The sequence below is a fragment of the Schistocerca piceifrons genome, chromosome X, assembly GCF_021461385.2.
Source record: "Schistocerca piceifrons isolate TAMUIC-IGC-003096 chromosome X, iqSchPice1.1, whole genome shotgun sequence".
NCBI lineage: Eukaryota > Metazoa > Arthropoda > Insecta > Orthoptera > Acrididae > Schistocerca > Schistocerca piceifrons.
Genome location: NC_060149.1, coordinates 97,610,145 through 97,636,910, shown reverse-complemented (window position 1 = coordinate 97,636,910; position 26,766 = coordinate 97,610,145). Strand labels below are relative to the sequence as shown.

Here is a 26,766-nt window from a genome sequence, read left to right as displayed (position 1 = left end):
GACACCGAACATTTAGTGTATGAGTTACAATTCATCCATCATTTTCTATTCTCGCTCGCGGTGAATTCCCGTAAGACTGATGCACCAAAGATACCTGTGTCCGAACGTTGTGACTCCGCCAGAACAAACGCTGAATGATGTAAGTACTGTGGGAATCTCCATTCAGGTACTTTATGTTAAATAACCACGAGAAAGCCTTCCACACCAGAAGCATGTCGCATGAAGTAAGGAGCGCCATTAATGCAAAAGAACCGCACTGTCAAAATTCCTAACGCTCCACAGAAACTGTCCACAAGCAGCACTGCAAATCGTACGCAATTTAGAAGATTACTGTTCAAATCATCTAAGCGTTTTCTGTGAAACATCTTCAGTCTTAAGTAATTGTGAATATTTTTCTTACAGATATTGATGGTTCAACGACAAGTCTTGCTGTATCTGACACAGGTAACTATCTCTTTTTTTGTGCGTTACATTTCACTCTCTCCATATTTCCCTCTAAGGCCTTCTTACTCATTAACTAATATTTGTCGTAGCCCTGTAACAGCGAGAGACGTATTTCTATTTGACATTTTCCTAAGAAAATATAAAAACTTTTTCATCAGCCTTCCTGTCTGACACGAAGATTCTAGATAACAATTTCTCCTCTGTTTCTTCATAAGGAAGCATGGAATGGTATATTTTTAAGTTTTTCGTCTTTGTTTCCCACACTGTCCTACTATCTGAAAAATATTTACTTTGTACTTGTTTCCACACCCCACACAAATGCCTAATTAACTTTCCTCGTATTCTTCCGCAATTATTTTTCTTTTATTTTTTGAGGTATCATAGAATGACACAGTTACTTACAACTATTGTTAGTTAAACGATTGTCGTTACCTAATACAAACTCTCTCGTAAACAGGCGTAAATAGAACTTATTGGTGTAGAGCGTAGAAATGTAGTTGGAAGCATTTATAATACTATTCACATATTGGTGTTTCTCGACCAAAACAGGAAGACCATGAGGGGCAGCCGTGTTTCTGTAAAATTGTTGTGCCAAGAACCAGAAAACAGTCGGTATTACCGTCCATTGCGTTCAATCATAGCAAACGTTCTACAGCACTATATGCTGGAGCACGTCTTGATCAAGTAAGAAATTCTAAAGTCAGCACGAAGAAGGTAGGCTCAACATTCTTGCGAATTCTCCATCACTTTGACACACCTATAGCCACTTCATGCCGTACATCGCCACGAATGCTGTGGATAACCGCGGGAGATCAGCAAATGATGGAATGATATCGTTATAAGGAAAGTACACACACATCTAGACAGATCACGTCGCCGATAAACGTTCTTTGTTGAATAGTTCGGTGTCTCAAAGTCTTGCACAAAAGAATCTAAATACTCGGTAGTCCTTATACAACATCTGTTTAACACCATCACAGCAGTAAATTTGTCGGCGTTTCTACTGTGAGCAGTTTGGATAGTCCTTCGAATGGTATCCATGATAAAAGTGAAGATTATACAGAGAACTGGAGATAGCATGCAGTTTGATATTTTATTTTAGTACAGTAAAACAAAATACCAAGCAGCATACTGTCTCCAGTTCTCTGCAAAATGTCCTACTGTGACATATGGTCACACAGTAGAGAAACATATGATAAAAGTGAAGTTCAGGCTCCAGCATTAGCAACTATTTCTTTACGATACGAATATACTATGAGAAAGGGACTATTGAGTATACTATGTGGACCGAAATATTGCCATCGGCCTGGTTGTGGCTGAAATAATCCATTTCCATCTATGACAGAGATGATAGAATTATTTATGTTCGCACGTCGAATTCCTTAGCGCCCATAGTAAGACCTAGGGAGAGAATGTGACCAAAACGAGTGTGTTAAAAATTGTAGAATTAAATGATAAAATACACTGCGAGAAAAAAAGCAACACACTCAAGGAAAAGGTCATTTTATTGACAAGTGAGGTGAAACGTAGTTCATCATCGTAGGAGTCTATGGTAACAGATTCAGACCGAATGAAGCACATATGCCCCAGTAAAGTGTGCCTGAACAGCAGCATCAATACAAAGTGCACCCTCTCTTCCTTTCTGGTGGCAACACAGACGTGTATTCCCTCACGCAATCGATTAAAAAGGTGACGAATTGCATCCTGCGACTAGATAATCCCAAGAATCTTGCTCCTTTTGTTACAATTCGGCAATGGTTCTCGCATGCCCTGAACCAGTAAGTTCCCACTTTATGATGTCCCAAACGTTTTCAATCGGCGAGGGATCTGGTGATCTTGCTGGTCAGGGCAGTTGCCGCACATTGCGTCGCAGCAGCCGAATCTGCACGTGAACTATCCTGTTGAAGAAATGGCAGTAGCATGCGGATAACAGTCTGTGCACTGGTTACTTTACACTGCAGAAACATCGAATTTGACTGCTAATTGTAGCTGATGGCACCCCACCCCATGAATCAGGGGTGAGACCTGCTTGTCGTGGGCGAATGCACACTGAAATCTGCAGCCCACAATGTCTATGCCATATACGTATACGTACATCACTCACATAAAGACAGAACCTACTCTCATTATCGAAGACAACAGGGCGCCATTCCGCTCTCCAGTCAATTCTTTCACGACATCATAGTAGCCATGCTGGGCGGTGACACGGTGTTATGGTAGGCTGGCCAGAGCACACTTGATCTTAGTATTGCAGCCGCCAGACGGTTCCCAACGTCCCCTGATGACACAGAAGGTGCAACATATGCCCCGATTTCGTCCGTGGATGACGTTTGCTCAGCCACCGATTCTCGCCTAATGCGCCAACCTTGACGCGTACCTGTACTACTCGGAAGTCCAGAATATGGTCTACCCAGCTGTGGGGATGCTCCGTAGATTACTGCCGAGAGCAGCGACACGCCACCAGTACATTGTACTTAAGATGTGCAACAGTCCTTCGATACACGTATCCAACTTCTCTAAGGCCCACAGTGCGACCCCGTGCAAATGGCTGAACCTGTTCAACAGGACTGTGTACTCGTTGATGGGGCATAGCTATACCCTAGAATGAATGTTGCCGACATTCTTCACCTCTGAACTGCCTGCAGAATCAAAACAGAAGGAGCACAGACGGGCGTCCTGAGCGCCATCTGATGGCCGATGACCGTGACAAATCTCTGGCGTCGCCGAACACAGTCTTTGAGTGTGCTGTGTATTTTTCCGGCTCTGTATTTTCTAAAAGTTCTCTTTTGAAGTACACACACACACACACACACACACAGTTAAACAAATGAACTACTATAAAAGTTTTGTGTGTCAGTTCCAAAAATTTTGGAGAAAAGAAAATAGAATTAAACGGAGACGGGGCAGTGCCTTCTCATCCCGTCTCTGTGACGAGAAGGAAAATCACTACGACCGGACCGTTGATATCACAGACCGCAGCTTATTTCTCGACGCTTCCGGCCGTTCTACCTTCCTATGGCTTTAAGACTTAACAGCGGAGAACTGGCTCGTAAGAGCACAGTACGTGTCTCTGCTGTGTTTCCCTACCACGCTTCCTAGTCTATAATACCCCGTTCTGCACCGTACACCGTAAATTCGTTTGGTATGCGGATGCTGAGAACACGGCTTGGGAAAACCACTGAGCACTCATGTGAATTCCCCTGCTTACGTCTATCAGTATAGGTGGGAATAAAATCGAGTTGCTTGGGTACAGCATTGCTGAAAAAGATATAGAAACGAGACTAGATGTGCAATCCATTTTAATATTCGTAATATTAAAAGAAACACTCTGGGTCTTTTAAGAGAAGTAATCAGGATGTGGCAGTGGTCCTCATCCGAGACCCACGACAGAAACACCTTGATATGGCTGTAGCCGACTTCACAGTCGACATTGATGGCGAAAGTCAGACCCAGGAAGTGTGACCGACCACATGTGTAGCACAAATTGAGTGAGGTGATGGAACGTGGGGTCACTGCGGGTGGCGGCCGAAACGTTGCATGATGTTAAGGGGACGCTGACAGTCAATCCAGGACTTATTTCCTCCAGCTTTGACGTGAGACATTAATATTTCCACATAAATTTCTAAATGGTAGAGATTTGCACGGATTCCAAAGTGTCTCTCTGCTGTAACATGTTGCTCCATGGATATGCGAACAACAGTGCGGAATAAAATAGGGAACATTCCCTATCTGATCAGAATTATCTGGACACCTATGAGTGGACATGAATTTGAGGTGACTCCTCCCAGCGACTTATGATGGCCTTAACTCTGCTGAGGACACTTTCATTGAGGTGTATGAAAGCCTGTGGAGAAATGTCATCCGATTCTACCGCAAGATCCGAAACCAGAGGTGGTAGTGCTGCTGGTCGCTGGGGCTGGAGCAAAGTCGACAATGTAACTTATCCCTTCAGCTCGAGACTCTGGGCAGGTCAGTACATTTAAAGACCGTTATTGTCCACAAGCTATTGCTTCAAGGATGCGGCTTTGTGACAGTGTGCACTATCATGTTGATACAGTAATCGCGTCCATATGTTCCTCTAATTTTGAAGTAAAAAGGTGTAAAATGTGTTCATATCCTTCCTCATTCAGCGTTTTCTTTAGTGTAATAAGGAGGCCTAGCCCCAACGACGAAAAACTCTTCCGTTACTGTAAAAAGCCTCCTCCGTACTTCACTGCTGGTACTGCAAGTGACAGCAGGTAACGTTCTCCAGGCATTCGCCAAATACAAGCATTCCCCTCGAGTTGCCACCACGTATACTTGCTTCGTCACTCTACATCACTCATTTCCATCCATCCATTGACCAGTGTCGCCTCTCTTTACACCAACTCAAGCGTCGCTTAGCATCGTCCACAGAAATGAGTGTGACTTGTGAGGAGTTCTTCGATCATTGCACAATATTCATTTTTAACTGTCTATCATCTACGTCTATGCTCCTCAAGGCACCTTACAGTGTGTAGCGGAGGGTACTTTGTTTACTGCGTCACTTCGCCTTTTCCTGTTTCAGTCGCGTATGGTTCGCGGGAAGGACGATTACTGGTAAGCCTCTGTGTGGGGTCCAATCTCTCCCATTTTATCTTCATTGTCTTTTCGCGAGATATATCTAGGAGGAAGCAATATATTGGTTGACTGTAGTAGGGATGACGAGTACGCTCTCGGAACTTTTTAAAAGTAGAACATAACATGACGCAGAATGCCTCTAATGACGCATCGGCCACGGGAGCTGGCTGAGCATCTCTGAGACGCTTTCACGCTTACTAAGTGAACCTGGATTTTCTTTCTTTCTGTACTAGTACTACCAGGTGCGGATGCCCTACTGACGAGCAATGTCAAGTACTGGACTACATTTCCTGAGGATTCTTCCACTGATTCTCAGTCCGACGTCTGCTGTATCTGCGATTAGTTTCATATAGTCATCCCACTTCAAATGTTTCCGTATGCATACTCCTAGATATTTTATTGAAGTACCTGCGTCCAGTGATTTTTCTCCAGTTTTGTAATCATTTCTTTTTTATACAAATTCATTATGTTATCGGGACTCCTGGCAGCTTTCATAAGATTTCTTAGAACCACCCTCCTCTATGCTCGAAGTCCCTGTCAGTCACCACATGATTCCTGCCCGGTCTTGATATAGCTGTGCTTGTTTCTTCTCGATTCCAATTCTCACTCATCGCGCCTACAGTCAACTTGGGCAGGTTTAGAACGGTTGAAATGTTCCTGATGGATTTGTTACATCTGACGAAAATCCACGGTCGAGGTCACTAAACTTTCCTTATCGACCCACTCTGCTGTTACTGCTTCTCTACTGACAGCACAATACTTCCCGTCACCATCGGGTCCCCCTCTAGTGACGTCTAGTAGTCAGTTACACATTAAGCAGCGATATCTCGAAAATTTTGATCACATAATCATATGTGTTTGCAGCAACATAAACAGTTGGCGCCTGATATTAAATGGTGGTCCTCCAGTCTCAAAACAAAGACTTCGATAGGAAGTCCTAAATGCCCCTGTGGCCAGCCTGATTCCCGCATGCTAAGCTGCATCGTGAATCTTCAATTAAGACGGATGACTAGACCCATTAATTGTACACTGAAGAGCCAAAGAAACTGGTACTCGTGCCTAATATCGTGTAAGGCAGAAGTGCCGCAACATGACGTGGCATGGCTCAAACGGTTCAAATGGCTCTGAGCGCTATGGGACTTAACATCTGAGGTCATCAGTTCCCTAGAACTTAGAACTACTTAAACATAACTAACCTAAGGGCATCACACATATCCGTGCCCGAGGCAGGATTCGAACCTGCGACGTGGCATGAACTCAACTAATGTACGAAGTAGTGCTGGACAGAAATGACCCCATAACCCTTCAGGGCCGTCCATAAATACGTAAGAATATGAGAGGGTTTAGGTCTCTTTTGAACAGCACGTTGCATAGCATCCCAGATATGCTCAATAATGTTCATGTCTGGGGAGCTTGGTGGCCAGCAGAAGTGTTTAAACTCAGAAGAGTGTTCATGGAGCCACTCTGCAGCAATTCTGGACTTGTGGGGTGTCGCATTATCCTGATGAAATTTCCCAAGTCCGTCGGAATGCACAATGGACATGAATGGATGCAGGTGACCAAACAGGATGTTTACGTACGTGACACTTGTCAGAGTCGTGTCTAGACGTATCCCATATCACTCCACTATACACGCCCCACACCATTACAGAGCTTCCACCAGCTTGAACAGTCTCACGCTGACAAGCACGGTCCATGGATTCATAAAGTTGTCTCCATACGGTAGACGTCCACCCGCTCGATACAATTTGAAACAAGACTCGTCCGACCCGGCAACATGTTTCCAGTCATCAACAGTCCAATATCAGTGTTGACGGATCCAGGTGAGGCGTAAAGATTTGTGTCGTACAGTCATCAAAGGTACACGAGTGGGCCTTCGGCTCCGAAAGCCCATATCGATGATATTTCGTTGAATGGTTCGCATGCTGACACTTGTTGATGGCCCATCACTGAAATCTGCAGCGATTTGCGGAAAGACTGCACTTCTTTCACGCCGCGCAGGATTAGCCGAGCGCTCTTAGACGCTGCAGTCATGGACTGTGCGGTTGGTCCCGGCGGAGGTTCCAGTCCTCCCTCGGGCATGGGTGTGTGTATTGTCCTTAGGATAATTTAGGTTAAGTAGTGTGTAATCTTAGGGACTGATGACCTTAGCAGTTAAGTCCCATAAAATTTCACACACATTTTTGAACTTCTGTCACGTTGAACGATTGTCTTTAGTCATCGTTGATCTCGTTCTTGCAGGATCTTTTTCCGGCCGCAGCGATGTCGGAGACCTGATGTTTTACCGGATTCCTAATATTCAAGGTACACTCGTGAACTGGTCGTACGGGAAAATCCCCTCTTTATCGCTGCCTCGGGGATGCTTTTTCACATCACTATTGCGCCGACTATAGCACCACGTTCAAACTCATTTAAATCTTGGTAACCTGCCATTGTAGCAGCAGTAACCTATCTATCAACCGCGTCAGACACTTGATGTCTCATACAGACGTTGCCGACCGCAGCGCCGTATTCTGCCTGTTTACATGTCTCTGTATTTGAATACATATGCCTATACCAATTTCTTTGGCGCTTCAGTGTACAACCATAATCCAGACGGGATCGTATAAGGGCTCTAGCAAACTGGAGCTGACTTGTTCTGTCCGCTCCGCATTTCACGTGGGTTCTTGATGTGGTCTTTACTTCAAACACTGGTTCAGCTCTCTACACTACCCTATTTTGTGCAAGCCATTCATCTACGAATAACTAGCACAACCGACATAAATTTAAACCTGCTAGCTGTATTCGTGTCTTTGTCACCCTATACAATTTTAGGCCCTACACTTCCCTCCAGTAGTAAACTGATGAGCCCTTGATTTCTCACACTGTTTCTCATCAAAGGCTCCCTTCTTTAATCAGGTTATGCCATAAATTTACTTTCTCCCCAATTATATTCAGTAATTCCTTATTATTTACACGATACTTCCGTAATATTTATATCTGTCAGCAGGTATTTTCTTTTATTTGGAATTATTGTACTCTTATTGGAATCTAAGGGTATTTCGCCTGTCTCACACATCCTACATACCAGGTGGAACAGTTTTGTAGTAGCTGTCTCTTCCAAGGGCATCAGTAGTTCTGAAGGAATATCATCTATTCCAGAGGCCTTGTTTGTACTTAGTTGTTTCAGAGTTCTGCCAGATTCTTCTCATAGTATCATATACCCCATCTCAACTTCATCTACTTCCCCTTCGCTTTCTGTGATATTGCCTTCCTTTCCCTCGTACATCGCCTCTATTATCCTTTCGCCTTTCAGCTTTCCCTGCTTTGCTCAGTAGTAGTTTCCCTTTTGCGTTCTTGTTCTTCATACAGCTTCTCCTCTTTTCTCCAAAGGTCGTTTTAATTTTTCTGTACGCTGTGTCTATCTTTCCTCTAGCTGTACGTGCATCTAGAGCCTTGCATTTCTCCTCCAACCACTTCTGCTGTCACGTTCTCTCATTCACATATTTTAGACACCTGTGTTTCCATTCACCCCCTTCATTTCCTACAGTTTCGTATTTTTTTTTCCTTTCATCAAATAAATTCAGTATTTCCTGTGATATCCAACGATTTCTACTAGGCCTTGTCTTTTTACCAATTTGATCTTCTGCTGTCGTCACTATTTCATCTCTCAAAGCTACCCTTTCGTCTTCTACAGTATCTAGGTTCCACCTTCTCAACTTAATATCTTTTAGTAAATTATTCAGTTTTAATCTATAGTTCATAACAAATGTATGGTCAATGGTTACATCTACCCCCAGGATATGTCTCACAGTTTAAAATTTGGTTCCTATATTTTTATGTTACTATTATATGATCAGTATGAAACAGTCTAGTGCCTCCAGGTCTCCTCCACATATATAACCTTCTTCTGTGATTCTTAAATCAAGTGTCAGCGATGACTAAATGATGCTCTGTATAGAATTCTATCAGGTGGTTTACTCTTTCATTTCTCACCTTCGATTCATATAGTTCATATTCTCCAACTATTCATCCTTCTCTCCGTGTCCGTTCTATCGAATTCCAGTCCCCCATCACGACTGAATTTTCCTCTCCCTTAACTGTGTAGATAATTTCTTTTCTTTGTCATACAGTCTTTTAATTTATTCATCATCTGCAAAGTTAGGTGGTATACAAACTTGTACCTCTGTGGTTGGTGTTGATTACATGTCTATGTCGGCTACAATAATGCATTCACTATTCTGCTCGCAGTTGCTTAGTGTCATTCTGTTAGACCTACTCCTTCATTACCCCTACTTGATTTCGTATTTACAACCCTGTACTTATCCATCCAGAAGTTCTGTTCAGTCAGCCACTCAACTTCACTAATTTCCACAATATCTGCCTTCGAGGTATCCATGATCCTTTTTAAATTTGCTAACCTACCTAACCGAGTCAGGAACCTAACATTCCACACTCCTCGCCGTAGAACGCCAGTCTAGTTTTTACTGATACCGACTTCCTCCTGAGTAGTCCCAGCATGGGCGTTCGAGTGGGGAACTACATAACCTCCGGAATGTTTTACCCGAGAGGATACTATCATCATTTAACATTAGAGCTGCATCTCCTCGAGGAAAGTAACGGCTGTAGCTTCCCAATGCTATCAACCTTTCCCAGTACCAGTACAGAAAGACCATATTGGTTGATGTTATATGGCCAGATCAGTTATCATTCAGATTCTTACCCCTGCAGCTAATGTAAAGGCTGCTGTCCCTCTTCAGGAACCACATGTTGGTCTGGCATCTCTACATATACCCCTCCGCTTCACCTGCAGTACGGCTATCTGTATCGTCGAGGCACACAAGCCACCCCACCATGACAAGGTCCGTGCTTCGTGCAGGGTCATGTGTCTTTTAATATGTGTATTTGAACTTACGCGTATTAAAATGCTAAGTGCTTTAACAGGCAGCGCCTTCTAATCTATCGTGTGTGGCAGCTAGCTCAGTTTTTCATCGAATATGAGGCCCATTTCTCCAGCCTTTCAACAAGTGGTTACATGTTCGTTTTGATGGCTGAGAGGCTGTAACAAGAGCAGAATATTAAAAAATCGTCCCTAACTAAGGAGCACTCTCCTTACCGTGTCGTAATAGAGTTAGTAGCTACTAAAAAGAGGGTCACATATACAATACTGTTTTCTGCTATACCATTCTCTTGTATAATACGATTTGTTTGGACATTACCGTCTCTATATTTAAAATAATGTGGAGAAAGGAACAACCATAGCAAAAATGGAAGACGTTTTCGAAAACCACATGCGAGAAGTTGTTAGAGGATATTATACCTCGAAATAGTATCATAAGCTTCGTTAGATCGAGAAAGGTACCTATTTGGTGGCGCCTGGGCTGTGAAAGCCTGTCATATAGCCGCTTCTAGCCGAGTTAAGTTATCAGTGAGATAGTGATACCTCCTGAAATCACACTGAAAGCGAATAAAGAGCTGTATGGATTCTGAGATCCAGACTAGGATACGGTTGAGCATTCGCTCCAAGGTCTTACCCATGCAGCTAGTGATGGCCACACAAAGACAGCTACTCAGAAATGTTGAATCTTTTCCTTTTTTGAGGAGAGGGTTAAACCAGCTTCCACCCTCAATTCCGGGAATTGTTCAAAATTGAAAGTAAAAACATTGAAGAGAATTCCCTTGGCGCTTCCATGCATCATGCTGTAATGAATGCCTTTATGACTTGGTGACTCCAGCTCCCATATGGAGAAAGGACGGTTGTAAGCTTTGGATGGTAGAACTAAAGCCACACCTGTTTCTCTCAGCGATAGCTCGATGTTGACGGGAAGATGGATCCTGTTTGGCGGTAGCAGTTGTGTGAGCGAAATGTTCTGCCATAGACTGGGCTTGGTCTGTGGAATATGCATAGGGTCGACAAAAATATGGAACAACCAAACACACAACACATTACCACGTCTAATACGGCATAGAAAACTGTTGGTAATCTAAACAGATTTCAGTCGTCTCGAAATAAATATATATGTTTTTGCACTACTAGTCCCACATTATATCTGCGGTACGGTGCCTCTTGAAATACTAAACACTTCAGCTACCTTGCTAATGGAATCACCATCCATGTAAGCACCAACAATTCACCAAGTTCAAATTCACTCATCTCCAACATAATACACTCACATCTACACAGAACTCTACTCTCACCACGCCTGAGAAATGAAACGTATTGAGTACATTGCAGAGGTGCCATTCATGGTCAATTACAACAGCGCACCCTGTGCTACTAGAGAAAATCCTTCTACGGACAATAAAAGAAACATTTTCAAAATCCAAACTAGGGGGAATCAAATATTGACCTTAAGAAGTGAACCACTTAGTTATCAACGTACGTTTTGAGTGGTTTTCAAATGGTTCAAATGGCTCTGAGCACTATGGGACTTAACTGCTGAGGTCAACAATCCCCTAGAACTTAGAACTACTTAAACCTAACTAACCTAAGGACATCACACACATCCATGCCCGAGGCAGGATTCGAACCTGCGACCGTAGCGGTCGCGCGGTGCCAGACTGTAGCGCCTAGAACCGCTCGGCCACCCCGGCCGGCAGTGGTTTTCAACGTAGGTACCAAATCTCTGGGTCTGATATAATGGCTACATCATCGTTTCCTCGTCATTTCATGCTGTTGTAGACGACGGTTAAATTTGTTCTCCACTTCAATCAAACTGGTGATAGTTTCAATAATTTCATATTTCGGTACGGAAAGCTGTTAAGTTACGTCAGAGTGGTGGACGTTTAACCAAGATAGTATACACTGAAGGGGAAAAAATCCCAACACCAAGAAATAATTAATGTAAAGTAATGGAATTTCGGGAATACATTCGCCTGGGTAACATATTCAAGTGATTAACTTTGCAGGATCACAGGTTACTGTTAATTCGAGAAAAGCCATTGCAAATGTGAAATGCTGATACGTTAACAAACTGTGTAACCGCCAGAATGTTGAATGCAAGCACGCTGACGTGCATGCATTGTGTCGTATTCGTATAGGTGTCGGATGTCAGTTTGTGGGATACAGTTTTATGGCTGTTGCACTTAGTCGGTCAATGCAGGGATGTTAATGCTGGTATTGAATGACGACAGTGTTGTAGTCCGATGATGTCCCATACGTGCTCGACTGGAGATAGAGCTGATGATCGAGCAGGCCAAGGCAACATGACAATACTCTGTAGAGAATGTGGGCTACAACTGCGGTATTTGGGCGAGCGTTATCCCTGTAATGTTGTGTATGAATGGCAGCACAATAGGGGGAGTCAGCAGCCTGACGTACAAATTTGCAGTCAAGATGCGTGGGATAACCACGAGAGTGCACCTACCGTCATACGACACTGCACCCCAGACCATAACTCAAGGTGTAGATCCAAGCCGAAGAGAAAATGACGTCATCTTCGTACATCCATATTTAAACTGGATGAAGGTCGGACACAGCTGATATAATTTTTATTAAAAATGAAATTTCTCCAGCTGTACTTAAGATTTTATATTTACTTCGCTACTAGTTTCGACGTTCCGTCAACGCCATCTTCAGGCCCGTACACTTTGATGAAATCAGTTGTGTGTGCCTCAGTCTAGAAGTCCGCGGTGAGACCAACATGCCGGCCGGGGTGGCCGAGCGGTTCTAGGTGCTTCAGTCTGGGACTGCGCGACCGCTATGGTCGCAGGTTCGAATCCTGCCTCGGGCATGGATGTGTATGATGTCCTTAGGGTAGTTAGGTTTAAGTAGTTCTCAGTTCTAGGGGACTGATGACCTCAGCTGTTAAGTCCCTTAGTGCTCAGAGCCATTTGAACCAGACCAACACGTGCTCCACATGGATGGATGGCAGTAACTAGAGTCACTAGTGTTTCTGCCCGCCATCCATGCGTAGCACGTGTTGGTCTCACCGCGGACTTCTAGACTGAGCCACACACAACTGATTTCATCAAAGTGTAGGAGCCTGAAGATGGCGTTGACCCAATGTCGAAACTAGTAGCGGAGTAAATATAAAATCTTAAGTACAGCTGGGAGGAATTTCATTTTTAATAAAAAGATGACTTCAGGGGCTCACCTGGCCTCCTCCTAAGCTACATACAGCCATCGCTGGTACCTTGGCAGAAGTTGCTTTCATCAGAAAACGTAACAGATCTCCATTCCTCCCTACAATGGGCACTCATTTGTCACCTCTGAATTCGCAAAAGGTGGCTGTTTGGGATACACATGCAACAGGGCGTCTGTCTCGAAACTGTCCTTGAAGTAATCGATTTGCAATAGTGCGTTGTATGACTGCGGTGCCTGCTGCTCAAATCACTGATGTAGTGATTTGCGCCAGAGCCACACGCCGAACACGATGGTCTTCTGTCTCAGTAGTGCCACGTGGCCGTCCGCATCCCAGCCTTCTTTCGTCCGTACCGTTCTGTAACCACCGCCACCAGCAATCACCTACAGTAGCTGCATTCCTACCAAGTCTTTCTGCAGTACCGTGGAAGGAACATCCAGCTTTTCGTAGCCCAGTTATGTAACCTCGTTCAAACGCAGTGAGCTGTTGCTAATGGGGTCTTCGTCGTCGTGAAGACATTCTTGACTAATATCAACTCACTACTTACGATGTCAGGCGTAATAAAGCTCACGACCGTTACACCGCGCATGTAAAGAAACCCTGATTTGCATCCCCATAATGGCGCTACTAGCGCCACACTTCTGAGACTGGCGCGCAATTTGTATAGACGCCATCTTTCAGAAGTAGGTATAGCCCAACCAAATTTCGTTTATCTTGCACAACTCTTTCTTTCGACTGAAAACTACACCCAGTTCATATTGTTCCCAGACACTTTGCTCTTCTCCACTAGTACAGAATCGTGTTTACCAGCCATTGTTTCCCCTAATAGTTCTTATTTCTCAAGGTGATTCGTGATAGCTACATGGTTTCATGTGAAATTTTTTCCACAAAATTCAAACAAAGAATCAAATCTGAATTTTAAATTTCCGACAAGGTTTACAATTTAACATTAAATGAAATAAAAAAATGAATAATTTACTGGGAAGCCTTGTACATTTAGGTTTTAATAGCCGATTGTGAAGCTGAAATACAAACAGAAATTTAATACCGTTAAAACAGTTGGCTCAAATGGCTCTGAGCACTATGGGACTTAACTACTGTGGTCATCAGTCCCCTAGAACTTAGAACTACTTAAACCTAACTAACCTAAGGACATCACACACATCCATGCCCGAGGCAGGATTCGAACCTGCGACCGTAGCATTAAAACAGTTGTATCATCCATACATTCAATGCATGTCACTTACTAACAAGGGAACCTCCCCATCGCACCCCCCTCAGATTTAGTTATAAGTTGGCACAGTGGATAGGCCTTGAAAAACCGAACACAGATCAATCGAGAAAACAGGAAGAAGTTGTCTGGAACTATGAAAAAATAAGCAAAATATACAAACTGAGTAGTCCATGCGCAACATATGCAACATCAAGGATATTGCGAGATCAGGAGCGCCGTGGTCCTGTGGTTAGCGTGAGCAGCTGCGGAATCGAAGGTTCTTGGTTCAAGTCTTCCCTCGAGTGAAAAGTTTAACTTTTTTATTTTCAGCTTATGTGACAAACTCTTATGCTTTCATCACTTTTTTGGGAGTGATTATCACATCCACAAGAAAACCTAAATCGGGCAAGGTAGAAGAATCTTCTTATCCATTCGCCAAGTGTACAAGTTAGGTGGGTCGACAACATATTCCTGTCTTGTGACCCTCATGCCGTCACCAGTGTCGTATAGAATATATCAGACGTATTTTCCTGTGGAGGAATCGGTTGACCTATGACCTTGCGATCAAATGTTTTCTCGGTTCCCATTGGATATGCATGTCCTTTCGTCTACTAATCGCACGGTTTTGCGGTGCGGTCGCAAAACACAGACACTAAACTTATTACAGTGCACAGAGACGTCAATGAACGAACGGACAGATCATAAATTTGCGAAAATAAAGAAAGTAAACTTTTCACTCGAGGGAAGCCTTGAACCAAGGACCTCTCGTTCCGAAGCTGCTCACGCTAACCACGGGACCACGGCGCTCCTGAGCTCACACTACCCTTTATGTTGCATATCTTTCACATGGAGTACTCAGTTTGTATATTTTGGTTATTTTTTCATAGTTGCACACAACTTCTTCGTGTTTTCTCGATTGATCTGTGTTCAGTTTTTCAAGGCCTATCCACTGTGCCAACTTATAACTACAACAGAGGGAGGTGCGATGGGGAGGTTCCCTTGTAAGAAGCAAATACAAAAGGGAACACTTGTAAACATTGGATGAAAGAAGCAATAAATCGTCGGTTGTACCTGACGTGAGGAAATGGCTCTGAGCACTATGCGACTTAACTTCTGAGGTCATCAGTCGCTTAGAACTTAGAACTAATTAAACCTAACTAACCTAAGGACATCACACACATTCATGCCCGAGGCAGGATTCGAACCCGGGACCGTAGCGGTTGGCTGTAGCGCCTAGAACCGCACGGCCACTCCGGCCGGCTGACATGAGGAAACCGTTTGTAAGAAACGATCGTAAGAGCTGCCTTTAAAATTCACACGCCAATGGTAAGTCCTATCACGATGAGAGCCATTTGTACACATGCAAGTTTGCACAATGCTCTCTCCATAAGAAATGATAACATAAGCTGTTAGCGTAGCATTCGCAAGTAATACACTTTCGTGTTTTGTTCTAGCCATAGAATTACAAAGTACTCGGCAGTCACAACAGGAAAGAACCTTCGGTGTATTTTATGACATATATTTTTCTGATAAGTGAACGTAAAACAAGATGTATCCGTGAGCGGCTTTTCCTTTTTTCATTTAAAAAAAAATTTTTTTTAGTCATCTTAAGCAATGATTCCGGTGGTTTATCGTAAATACGTTGCTCGTTCCCGTTGTCACTTTTACGGTAATTGCGCGGTATGTTTTGTTGTTTATTTAAAAGAACATATTTTCAGTTATACTCTGATACCTGTTTTCTTACGTCTTCCTCATGCATTCTAAAGACTCTGTTACGATTCACAGACAGAGTCTTTCACAGAAATCCAATACACGAACGTTTGAAAAACTTTCAACGTCTAAAATGAGTGACCAGAATAGATGCATCTTCGAAGGAACAATGTGTCACTTACGAGTGATTGACGCTACAGAGAAATGGCGCACAGGTAGGTTCAGCAATGTCTTCTTCCCTGCGCCGACGACACTGTTACGTCAGGCTCAAGCATTGAGGATCAGTCACACAAACTGGAAATATGAAAGCAATTAGCAGTATGGTCCACATATATAGCTCAGCGTCAAGTATCAGCAAGTGAAGGACTTTGAATGGGGAAGAATGATTAATTGAAACATTTGGTCCTGTGAAGCAGTGATGAATGCCAGGAACCAGTGAACGAAAGAAAGACAAATGACACAGCAAACTGGTACTGGGCCATGGAATCAACCCGATCCTGTGCAGACAACGATCTTGTCCGCATTTCTTCATCCTCAACGTTGACTCTAAGTTGTATTAAGCAATTAGAGCATGCCACTCGAGTTGCATCAAGAAAGTTGCGTATGAAAATACTTTGATTCTGGTAGTATAAGTCTGTTATGTCATACAAAGTTAAAAATAATTTTAGCTTTCTGATGCCGCTAGTCTTCCCACATCGGTTTGTGTCGTTCGACTGCCGCCTGGACGCTACAATTCGAAACACTATCGCTCTGTTTATATTTTTCCAATTGGCCACAAAATACGCGTCACAGAATGATTTATTTGTAATAGATAGAGACTCAGGTTTTAGCGGCTAATTTTGTGAATTTATAAGCAGAATAAATCCACTTTCACAAATTCTTGAGTCATTCTCTTTTACAAGTGTTAGAAAATTATCAAAATACAAGTAAAGTAATTTGTGAGAGTTGGATATTTTTTTTTGTTATTGATGTATGCGGAATCAACACAGAGATAACAACACTACATGTCACATGGTAACATCTCAGCAATCATGACAACAAAATTATAGTCTTTACATTAACAGAAAAAATGGAGAAGGAATCCCATTTAGACAATTCCGATCGCTTGATATCGTAGTAAAATATCCGTTGTGAAGTGCTGTTGTTGGTGCTGCCATCTACAGAACAACAATAGGAACTAACACAACTCCATCAGCCTTTGCCTACTGGTGCCGCTTAGAAGCAAGACAGTTCTTGAAGGTTTAATCAGTTTTCTTATTCTAGCTGTGTTATTTAATCGAGGTAAGTGTGACTATTCTTATCATTTTTGTAGCATTCGTGTGATTTACAAGTCGGTTACAAATAGCAAATCAAAGTTTTTGACATGTAATCTGAACCGCAACGTTTCAACTAATTAGCTAGACATGTAATGACTTCTAGGTGGGTGAGAAATCGTAAAAGAATTTCTAAAAAGCCCACATGGACACAAGAGCAGCTGCAAGATGCTATTAAGGCTTGTGAAGATGGGAAATCAATAAGGTCAGTGGAAAAAGAAAAAGGAATTCCTTTCTGGCCCCACCAGGAGAGAATAAAGAAGGGAGTGGAGGAGGACTCTAGAATGGGTCATATATCGGTGTTCACTGTTCACCAGGAGAAGTAAATTGCAGGACATGTCAAGAAGTTAGCAAACATGTTTTACGGTGCCTTTCCTCTGGATCTTACAAGCGCTGCATATGGATTTGCCGGCTGTTACAAAACAGTTGACAATTTCAACCTGGTTGAGCGTATGGCTAGTTAGAGAGTTTTCTGAAGAGAAATACCAGCATTTGTGTAAGGAGGACAGCTAAGCTTCAATAAGGAAGAAGTGTCCACCTTCTATGACAACTCCCAAAAATCATGGAAAAACGCCAGTCAACCTCAACCTGTATCTGCAATATGGATGAAACGGGAATAGGCACTATGCAACAATCTGGAACTATTATCGCTCCTGAAGAATAGAAACACGTCAGTTCCCTAACATGCAAGGAACGAGAATAAATTATTACTGTGATTTGCTCAATGAGTGTTCCTGGAATTTTTGTCCCTCCTATGATAATCGGCCCGAGGTAGTGGATGAATTCAACCCTAGCAAAAGGTGTACCACCAGGTGCAATATTTCACTGTTCTAAGAACGACTGTAGCAACGAACAGCTTTTCACCATGTGGCTAAAGTATTTTTTGGAGAATGTGAAACCGAGAAAAAACATGGTGTTCTTTTAATCTTAGACAACCACTGCAGTCATTCCACGACTGAAGCCTATGAACCTTGCAGTAAAAATGGATAGTGATGGTGTCATTGCCTCAACACTGCTCTCGCAGGCTCCATATGATGGACGTCATTTTCTTCGGTCCACTAAAAAAGCCTAAAATAAAGTTTATGACACGTAGACATAAACGGATCATCTGAAAATAATTACATCTGACGTCTTTGCACTCGTTTGAACCAAGTATATTCGAATGTGGCTAACATTACCAAAGCCACTTCAGGATTCCGATGTACTGCCGTTTGTCCTCTCAATAGAGAACTCATTGAGAAAATTTTTCAGGAGTAACTTCATTGGTTCGATGACACCAGCCTCCTGTACCCAAACGTTCCTGAAACTGTAGACCAAGCACCAGCAGGAGGTCCTCTGGATGAAAGATCCAGTAACGCAATTGACACTCAGAATGCAATATCTTCCAGTAAAAGGACGACATTCCCAGAAATATCTCCAATTCGGGATTCCAGGGACGGCCCAAAGACTAGACAAGGACAGAAACAGCAGCGACCACATATCCTAAGTCACCCATGAAGGAATTTCTTTAAGATAGAAGGGCAAAGACGGACGGAAAGGTATACAAAGAGAAATCGAAACTTTTGCAGAAGAGGCAACCAATTCTTCAGAAGAAAATTGTCCCAAGAAGAACCTAGCAGCTTCATTTGATAATACTACATCGTAAAGTGACAATGACAACCTGTTCGACGGTAATTCGTACGGCGTCTTTGAAATTCGTGGAGAAAAGTGGATGGCGTGTGCAGACTATTGAAAGGACAGCAAAATATGGTAGAGTTGTACAATCTGTGATCAGTGGACACATTCAGATTGTTCTGAGTATGATGAATCAGACTACTGTACGTGTGATTTTTGTGTAAAGACAACTGCAAACTAAGTAGGAAACATTCACTTGTTCATATTTCATCAAGGTATTATTTTTGTGAATTTCACATTCCTTACATCCCACAATGTGGAGTTTAAATATGATTCTGCATACATTCTTCTCAATCTGAGAGTTGGGTTCTTTCATTATAATCTTATATTTGTGTTTAACCCATGTGGCCATGTAACATTTATTCCTTAAATTTAATTCTGTACCTTGCACATTAGAGCCATTACATAATAATGCAAAACAATATTGTTCCTACATTTATATATTTCAGATGACACAAATATGCCATTCAATAAATAAGCACCATCGTTTCTGATATTCTAGTTCTGATTCCTCCTAAAATGACTGACACTTCCCTCATCTCCTCGACCTTTCAATATTTTATTTTCAAAACTTACTGATAATTATGAGTTTTGTCATTCCTCCTGTGGGTGCACAAAACAAATGTAAATTCTGAACAAAACTTGTATGTTTATATCATCTGATCCATTAATGACAGTTGCAGTTAACATTGAAGGTAAGTTACATTGAAGATAAACAGTTATTACTAATTGATAACAGAAGTCCTCCTGAAATTTCCAGTATTATTTCAAAAAGTGGAGAAAATTAAATTTCTACAGTCACTGACAACTGTCGTTCAGTACTAGTACTACATTCATATTCTAGCCATAATAGTATAACGTGGTCGTACAAACCTTCCAATATCTCAAAACTGGTACCACAAGACAACTTTCTCTAGGCTATAGGCAAATAATTTCGGTATGACTTAAGCTCCACTCTAAATGCCAACTTGTCGTATCTGCAGAGGAAAAAGGGTCGAATTTTGTGATTAAGTGCAGTAGTGAGAATCGGCAGGGTGCCAGGCATCACGCAACAGCGAGTACACAGCCAGAACCAGGGTGGCAGCGGACACCGGATGGGATTTGAAAACAGCAGCGTTACACTGTATGCTTGCTAATTACACTCACTATACATCTAGCGCAAAATAAGGGAACACAAAGTTTACCGAGACAACAGTAAGCACAGGGGTAGAAGATGACAGTGAGAGGTGTTCAGGAAAGTGAACATATTCGTCATGCGAAGCTAATGACAGGCATTAAACGCAGTATATGGACTCCTCTCTCCCTCGGCCCATGCTCTGGAAAGTTACTAAGAATGAGCGAAAATTAGAGCCTATGAAGAGGCACGTCATGCCAAAAACAGATGGGGATGAAGGTGAAAGGCTGAACAAGACTAGGGAACACGGCCCTGCTCGACAGAGTAGCAGGGTCTGCGGGTCATAGAGAGATAGAGAAGTAGTCGGAGAGTCCGAGAGTCAGGTATTCTGTCTGTCGTAGAGAGGCTACAATACCACTTAACAGTGATATTCAGTATAGACGGAATGGTGCCATCAAATCACCATCGTCTCCGGCCATCCTGATTTAGGTTTTCCGTGATTTCCCTAAATCGCTTCAGGCAAATGCCGGGATGGTTCCTTTGAAAGGGCACGGCCGATTTCCTTCCCCATCCTACCCTCACCCGAGCTTGCGCTCCGTCTCTAATGACCTCGTTGTCGACGGGACGTTAAACACTAATCTCCTCCTCCTCAAATCACCATCTCCGTATAAAGACTTGATCTCTTTGTGGATACGAAGCCCTTCCAGTAACAGCAGCAGAAGAGAGGCCTTTTTAGTAAATAAACTAGGAACCATAACGAACTACTTTTGGAGATCATTTCAAGCTACCTTTCACTCCTTATCCTATTTCGCAAAGAGGAGTGGCTAGGTCAAGACTCCCTTTCACATAGGCCAACAGGTTAATTCATTCGTAATGAGCCCCTGTCGCTTAATCCCTAACAACACTCACATTTGGAATGCAGCAAAAGTAAGACCATTCCGACGCCTAGCTGTCGGATTATGCAAAAAGTTTTGACAGAAAGGGTTCTGGGAGACATACTAAATCCACATAGTGACTGTGGCACGTAGCAGGAAGTTGTGGGGACTTTCAAATTACAATCGGATAGCAGAGTTCGAACAGACCCCGTTCCATGGTCCCAGTGGGTAGAGGCTAATGGCAGCAGAATTGGCATTCAGGTGAGCGACGGGTGGTGCAGCCAAGCAGAGCCGCATCTGAAGCGAAGCAGATAGCGGGCACAAGGGCGTGCCTGACCAGCCGGAAGTCCACAAGGCCACGGCGGCAGAGGCAGCTTCCAGGATAGCGACAGGCGGTGCAGTCAAGCAGAGCCACTAATGCCGACCACATAGCGGCACAAGCGCATGCCTGACCAGCCGGAAGTTCACATACAAGGCTAAGGGTACGGTCTTGATAACAACTATAGCAGCTGTCGTAAGCGATAAGGCAAGTGTACTCGAGCCAACCTGTCCAGCGGTATCAAAAGAAGTGGTACATATCTAAAGCAGATTTTAACAATTGTAAATCTGCTACTTGTTAGCAGTATGGTGTTAAAGCGGCCCCCCTAGCGATGTGAACACTTCTGGAAACGGTAAAATAAATGCTTAAGAAGCGTTGTGTGTTATAGGAGAATCTGTTGACAGTAATAAGAGGGACTATAGAGAACTTGTGGAACATGTAGATTCCGCGTTTGAACTAGTGAAACCAGAGGACAAGAAAAAAAAATTGTTCAAATGGCTCTGAGCACTATGGGCCTTAACATCTGTGGTCATCAGTCCCCCAGAACTTAGAACTACTTAAACCTAACTAACCTAAGGACATCACACACATCCATGCCCGAGGCAGGATTCGAACCTGCGACCTTGCGGTCGCGCGGTTCCAGACTGAAGCGCCTAGAACCGCTCGGCCACTACGGCCGGCTAACGAGAGTAAAGAAATATGATGTTTCACATGTGGATTTCGTGGGCATATAGCGAGCAAATGTCTTGGGAATAATGCAGGTGGAGGAGTTCGCGCTATGACAGCCAAACAGTTCACAAACCGTTGGTATAGTTGGGACAAGCCAGGTCATACCAGTGCAGAATACATGGTTTGGGCAAGAAAAGTCACAGAAATAGATCTCAGCACGTTAAGAGGAAACCGTAGTGAGGTTAATGGGTCACATTCACTAAGGAAATGGTGATGTCGTCAGTGTAGCTTGCCAGGTAACTGTAGAGCACCATGTACCAGGGTAAGAGACGTGACTTGTTATGAATGTAAGCGAACAGGACAGTATGTTAAGGATCTTTGCAAAGGACCTTGGTATGCATGGAGGAAGAACAGAATACCACTGTCCAACAAGACAGGGAAAGTAGTCCAAGGAAACTAAAATGCCGCAAGGCTGTACAGTCAAGCACTGTCGCATTAGAAAAACCCATAGTAAGGATAATAGACTGTGTCACAGAGAACGATGAGATAATACTCTACTGTATAGAGTTAAATAAGAAATTAAAGTTGTTAATAGATACATAAGCACAGATGTGCTTATTAAAAAGAAAGTGTATTCCTGTAGACTGCACAGTCCAAATAAATGAAGCAGAAAGACTTTAGCCAATGGGTGTTACCAGAAAAGCAGTGAGTACATTAGGTGCGAGAGAAATAACCTGATATTGGAATGTGCCAGAAAAGTAGGGCACAAGTTCCATGTGTGTGTGGTCAGTGTTAGATATTCCATATGACAGGTTGATCAGAAGGGGTTTCTTAACACGGAATTAGATTGTACAGGAAAAGTGTTAAACGTATGAGAGCAAGATATACCATTAACTGTGGAGGGGAAACAAAAAGGATTTCAGCTAGAAACTGATCAGGGATTTAATGGTGAAATTGGATCACTAGAGGAGAAGGTAATGCGATTAAAAGTGGAAGGAAAGGTCCCATGAGAAGTTGACAAGGACTGTATAATGTACCAAAGCACAGAAAGAGATTTTAAAGGAACAGTCAGACCAGATTCTGAAAGACGACGTAACTGTAGAAAGTAAAAGCGTGTGGGATGCACCATTATTGTTGATTCCAAAGAAACGACACGTCAGTGGCTAACAGAAGTGGAGACTCATAGCGTACTACAGACAGTTAAGTGACATCACTGTGGGTAATGCATTTACACTGCCAAATATATGTGATACACACAGATCAGCCGGAACATTATGACCACCGAGCTGCTATAGCATATATCTGTCCAGACCATAGCAGCGTCGTCTGGCGAGGAATGACTGCTATTCAGACATACGCATGGTGCATGTAGTATCAGTGCTGTTCATGTGTAGAATGGGGAAGGCGCCGATCTATCTGAGTTTGGCAGAGTGCTGATCATTATGGACCAGAGGCTCAGAAAAGCATTTCAGAAACTGCACGACTTGACATGTGTTCGAGGAGTGCTGTGGTGAGTGTCTTCAGCATGTGGCGAAACCAAGGTGAAACCACTTCCACACATCATGGGTTAGATGGCCACCCCTCATTACAGATGTTGGACGTTGTAGGCTGGGCAGACGAGTAAAACGGAACAGGCGACGAACTGCGGCTGAGCCAAATTTAATGCCAGGCAGAGTACTAGTGCGTCTGAACACACAGTGCACCGAACACTCCTATCGATGGGTCTCCGCAGCCGATGACTCACACGTGTGCCAATGTTAGCACCATGACATCGGCAACTACTGAAATGGGCACGTGACCATCTGCACTGGATGTTGGCGCAGTGGAAGAGTGTTGCATGGTCTGGTGAATCCCGATACCTTCTTCGTCATGCCAATGGGAGGGAGCAGATACGTCACCTTCCGGGGGAACGTCTTCTTGAAACTTGTAGTGTGGGACAGAGACAAGTTGGTGGCGGCTCCATTGTGCTCTGAAGAACATTCACGTGGGCACCCATGGGTCCAGTGGAGCTCGTGAAAGGTACCATGACCACCAAGTGTATCTGGTTGTAGACCATTTACAGCCCTCTATGACGATCATGTTTCTTGACGGCTCTGGCATTTTTCGACAAGATAATGCGCCATGTCACAAGGAAAGGAGTGTGATGGAGGGGTCTGAGAAACAGTGGAGAGTACCAATTGATGTGCTGTCCCCCCAACCCACCAGATCTGAACCTGGTCGAACGTATCTGGGATGTGGGTGAACGTAGCGTGAGAGCTCAGCGCCACCCTCCCCAGTATTTACAGGAAGTAGGTGACGTGTGTGCAGATGTGGTACCAGCTCCCTCCAGTGACCCACCGAGGCCTCATAGCTTCCATGCCACGATGCATCGTCGCTGTTATCCATGGCAAAGGTGGATATATTAACTATTTGGTCTAATATTTGTATTAGACCAACCAGGGCAGGCAAAATACTTAGAAGTTTGATCTAGCGAACGGATACCATCAAATATTGACAGAGAAGAAGGATAGAGATAAGACGACGTTCAGCTGCAACCATCAACATTATAAGTACAAACAAATGCCCGTGGGATTTATGGGAGACCCCAATTGTTTTGAACGACTAATGAACATATTTTTGGCAGGTTTGCTAGGGATCAAATGTTTCGTTTCTTTAGACGACATAATGTGCTTTGGAAGAAGCACACAGGAACGCAATGAAAAGCTCCGCCTGATTCTTGACAGATTCCAGGGGCGCAGGCTAAAGCTAAAACCAGACAAGTGTGAGTTCTTACGATAGGAAGTAATTTCCTTGGGTCATAGTATGGGGTGATCAAAAAGTCAGTATAAATTTGAAAACTTAATAAACCATGGAATAATGTAGATAGAGAGGTAAAACTTGACACACATGCTTGGAATGACATGGGGTCTTATTTGAACAAAAAAAAAAACAAAGTTCACAAAATGTCCGACAGATGGCGCTGGACAGCAAAACTGCTACCGTGATGGGTGAGAGGTACGCCGATATGTTACAGAATCGCGTCATCCCCAGCCTGGCTGATAAACACCTGCTGGAACGTACGATGTTTATGCAGGATGGCGCTCCACCCTATATTTCTAGACGCGTGAAAGATCTCTTGCGCGCGTCGTTTGGTGATGATCGTGTGCTCAGCCGCCACTTTCGTCATGCTTGGCCTCCCAGGTCCCCAGACCTCAGTCTGTGTGATTATTGGCTTTAGGGTTACCTGAAGTCGCAAGTGTATCGTGATCGACCGACATCTCTAGGGATGCTGAAAGACAACATCCGACGCCAATGCCTCATCATAACTCCGGACATGCTTTACAGTGCTGTTCACAACATTATTGCTCGATTACAGCTATTGTTGAGGAATGGTGGTGGACATATTGAGTGTTTCCTGTTAAGAACATCATATTTGCTTTGTCTTACTTTGTTATGCTAATTATTGCTATTCTGATTAGATGAGGCGCCATCTGTTGTGCATTTTTGAACTTTTGTATTTTTTTGGTTCTAATAAAACCCCATGTCATTCCAAGCATGTGTGTCAATTTGTACCTCTCTATCTACATTATTTCGTGATTTATTCAGTTTATACCGACTTTTTGATCACCCGATATTACGGACAAGTGGATCGCTCTGGATATGGTGAAAGTAGAGAGGGTGAAGTTTTTTCCACAGCCAAGAACCACAAAATAATTAAAAGAATTAACAGGATTTTTAGGGTTGATAGGATACTACTGGTGGTTCATTGCATAGATTACTAAAATGTCAAAACCACTCTATGAATTTCTAAAGACAGGAGTAGCATGTAAATGGGACAAAAGGCAATTCAATGGTTTCAAAGAACGGGAGGTGATTTCACTACCACTTCAGTACCCAGAATTTGCAAAGCCATTCATAGTGGCGACGGACGCTAGCAATGCGGAGCCGTTCTCTCCCAACTAAAGAAAACAGGTGAAGATCTATCAGTTTCATACGCTTCCCTATTGTTAAACGAGGCGGAAATGAACTATAATACTACAAAGAAAGATTTGTTGGTTGTAGTATGCACGGTGAAATAGTTTCGACCATATTTGTATGGACGATGACCTACAGTGGTGACAGACAATAAACCATTAACATGGATATTCAGTTTAAGGATTCTAGTTCGAGATTCTTGATGTGGAGACCAAACCTCAAAAAATGTGATTATCAAGTCATCTATAAGTCAGACAGACTAAATAGCAGTGGGGATGCACTCACTAGAATACAGCCCAGTGAGTCTTTTTCACTCATAAGAAGTCGATATAAGGAGAAAAATCGGGTAGTCAGATGCATGTACAGCAGACACAAGTGGGGGCTGCATTAGCTAGTAGTCAGGAGACGACAGCAAATGTACAGATAGGTGATCAAGAGAACGAGATTAGCCCTGAAGACAACAGGAAACGCACGACAATTCATTATGAGGGTATCAAGGCATGCATAGAACGATTGGTAGGATAAAGCAGTACATACAGTGGAAAGGGATGAAGCGCAATACAGAGGTACGAGGGTAAATGTACTTCATGTCAGCAGAATGTGTTTACACAAGCAAAAACGGAAATATCACTGGAGATAACTGACACTGCTAACGATGTATTTGAAAAATGGTCAATGGACACAGTAGACCCCTGAGACATATCAAATATAGCTAACGATTCATGTTGACATTTCAAGACGATTTAAGTAAGTTTACGTTTGCTGTCCATTCGAAAGCCACAATAATGACACAGTGGCTGAGGCATTTGTGGAACACGC

General features: G+C 43.2%; 1 protein-coding gene across 1 annotated transcript in view; it reads left to right on the top strand.

Annotated features, from left to right (window-relative positions):
- Positions 1-26,766, top strand: part of LOC124722196 (pleckstrin homology domain-containing family G member 7-like) — a 543,685-nt gene that overhangs the window by 89,901 nt on the left and 427,018 nt on the right. The window contains exon 3 of the mRNA XM_047247394.1: positions 403-444. Within this exon, the coding sequence (XP_047103350.1) occupies positions 403-444 (42 nt within the window). The remainder of the gene's footprint in view (positions 1-402; positions 445-26,766) is intronic.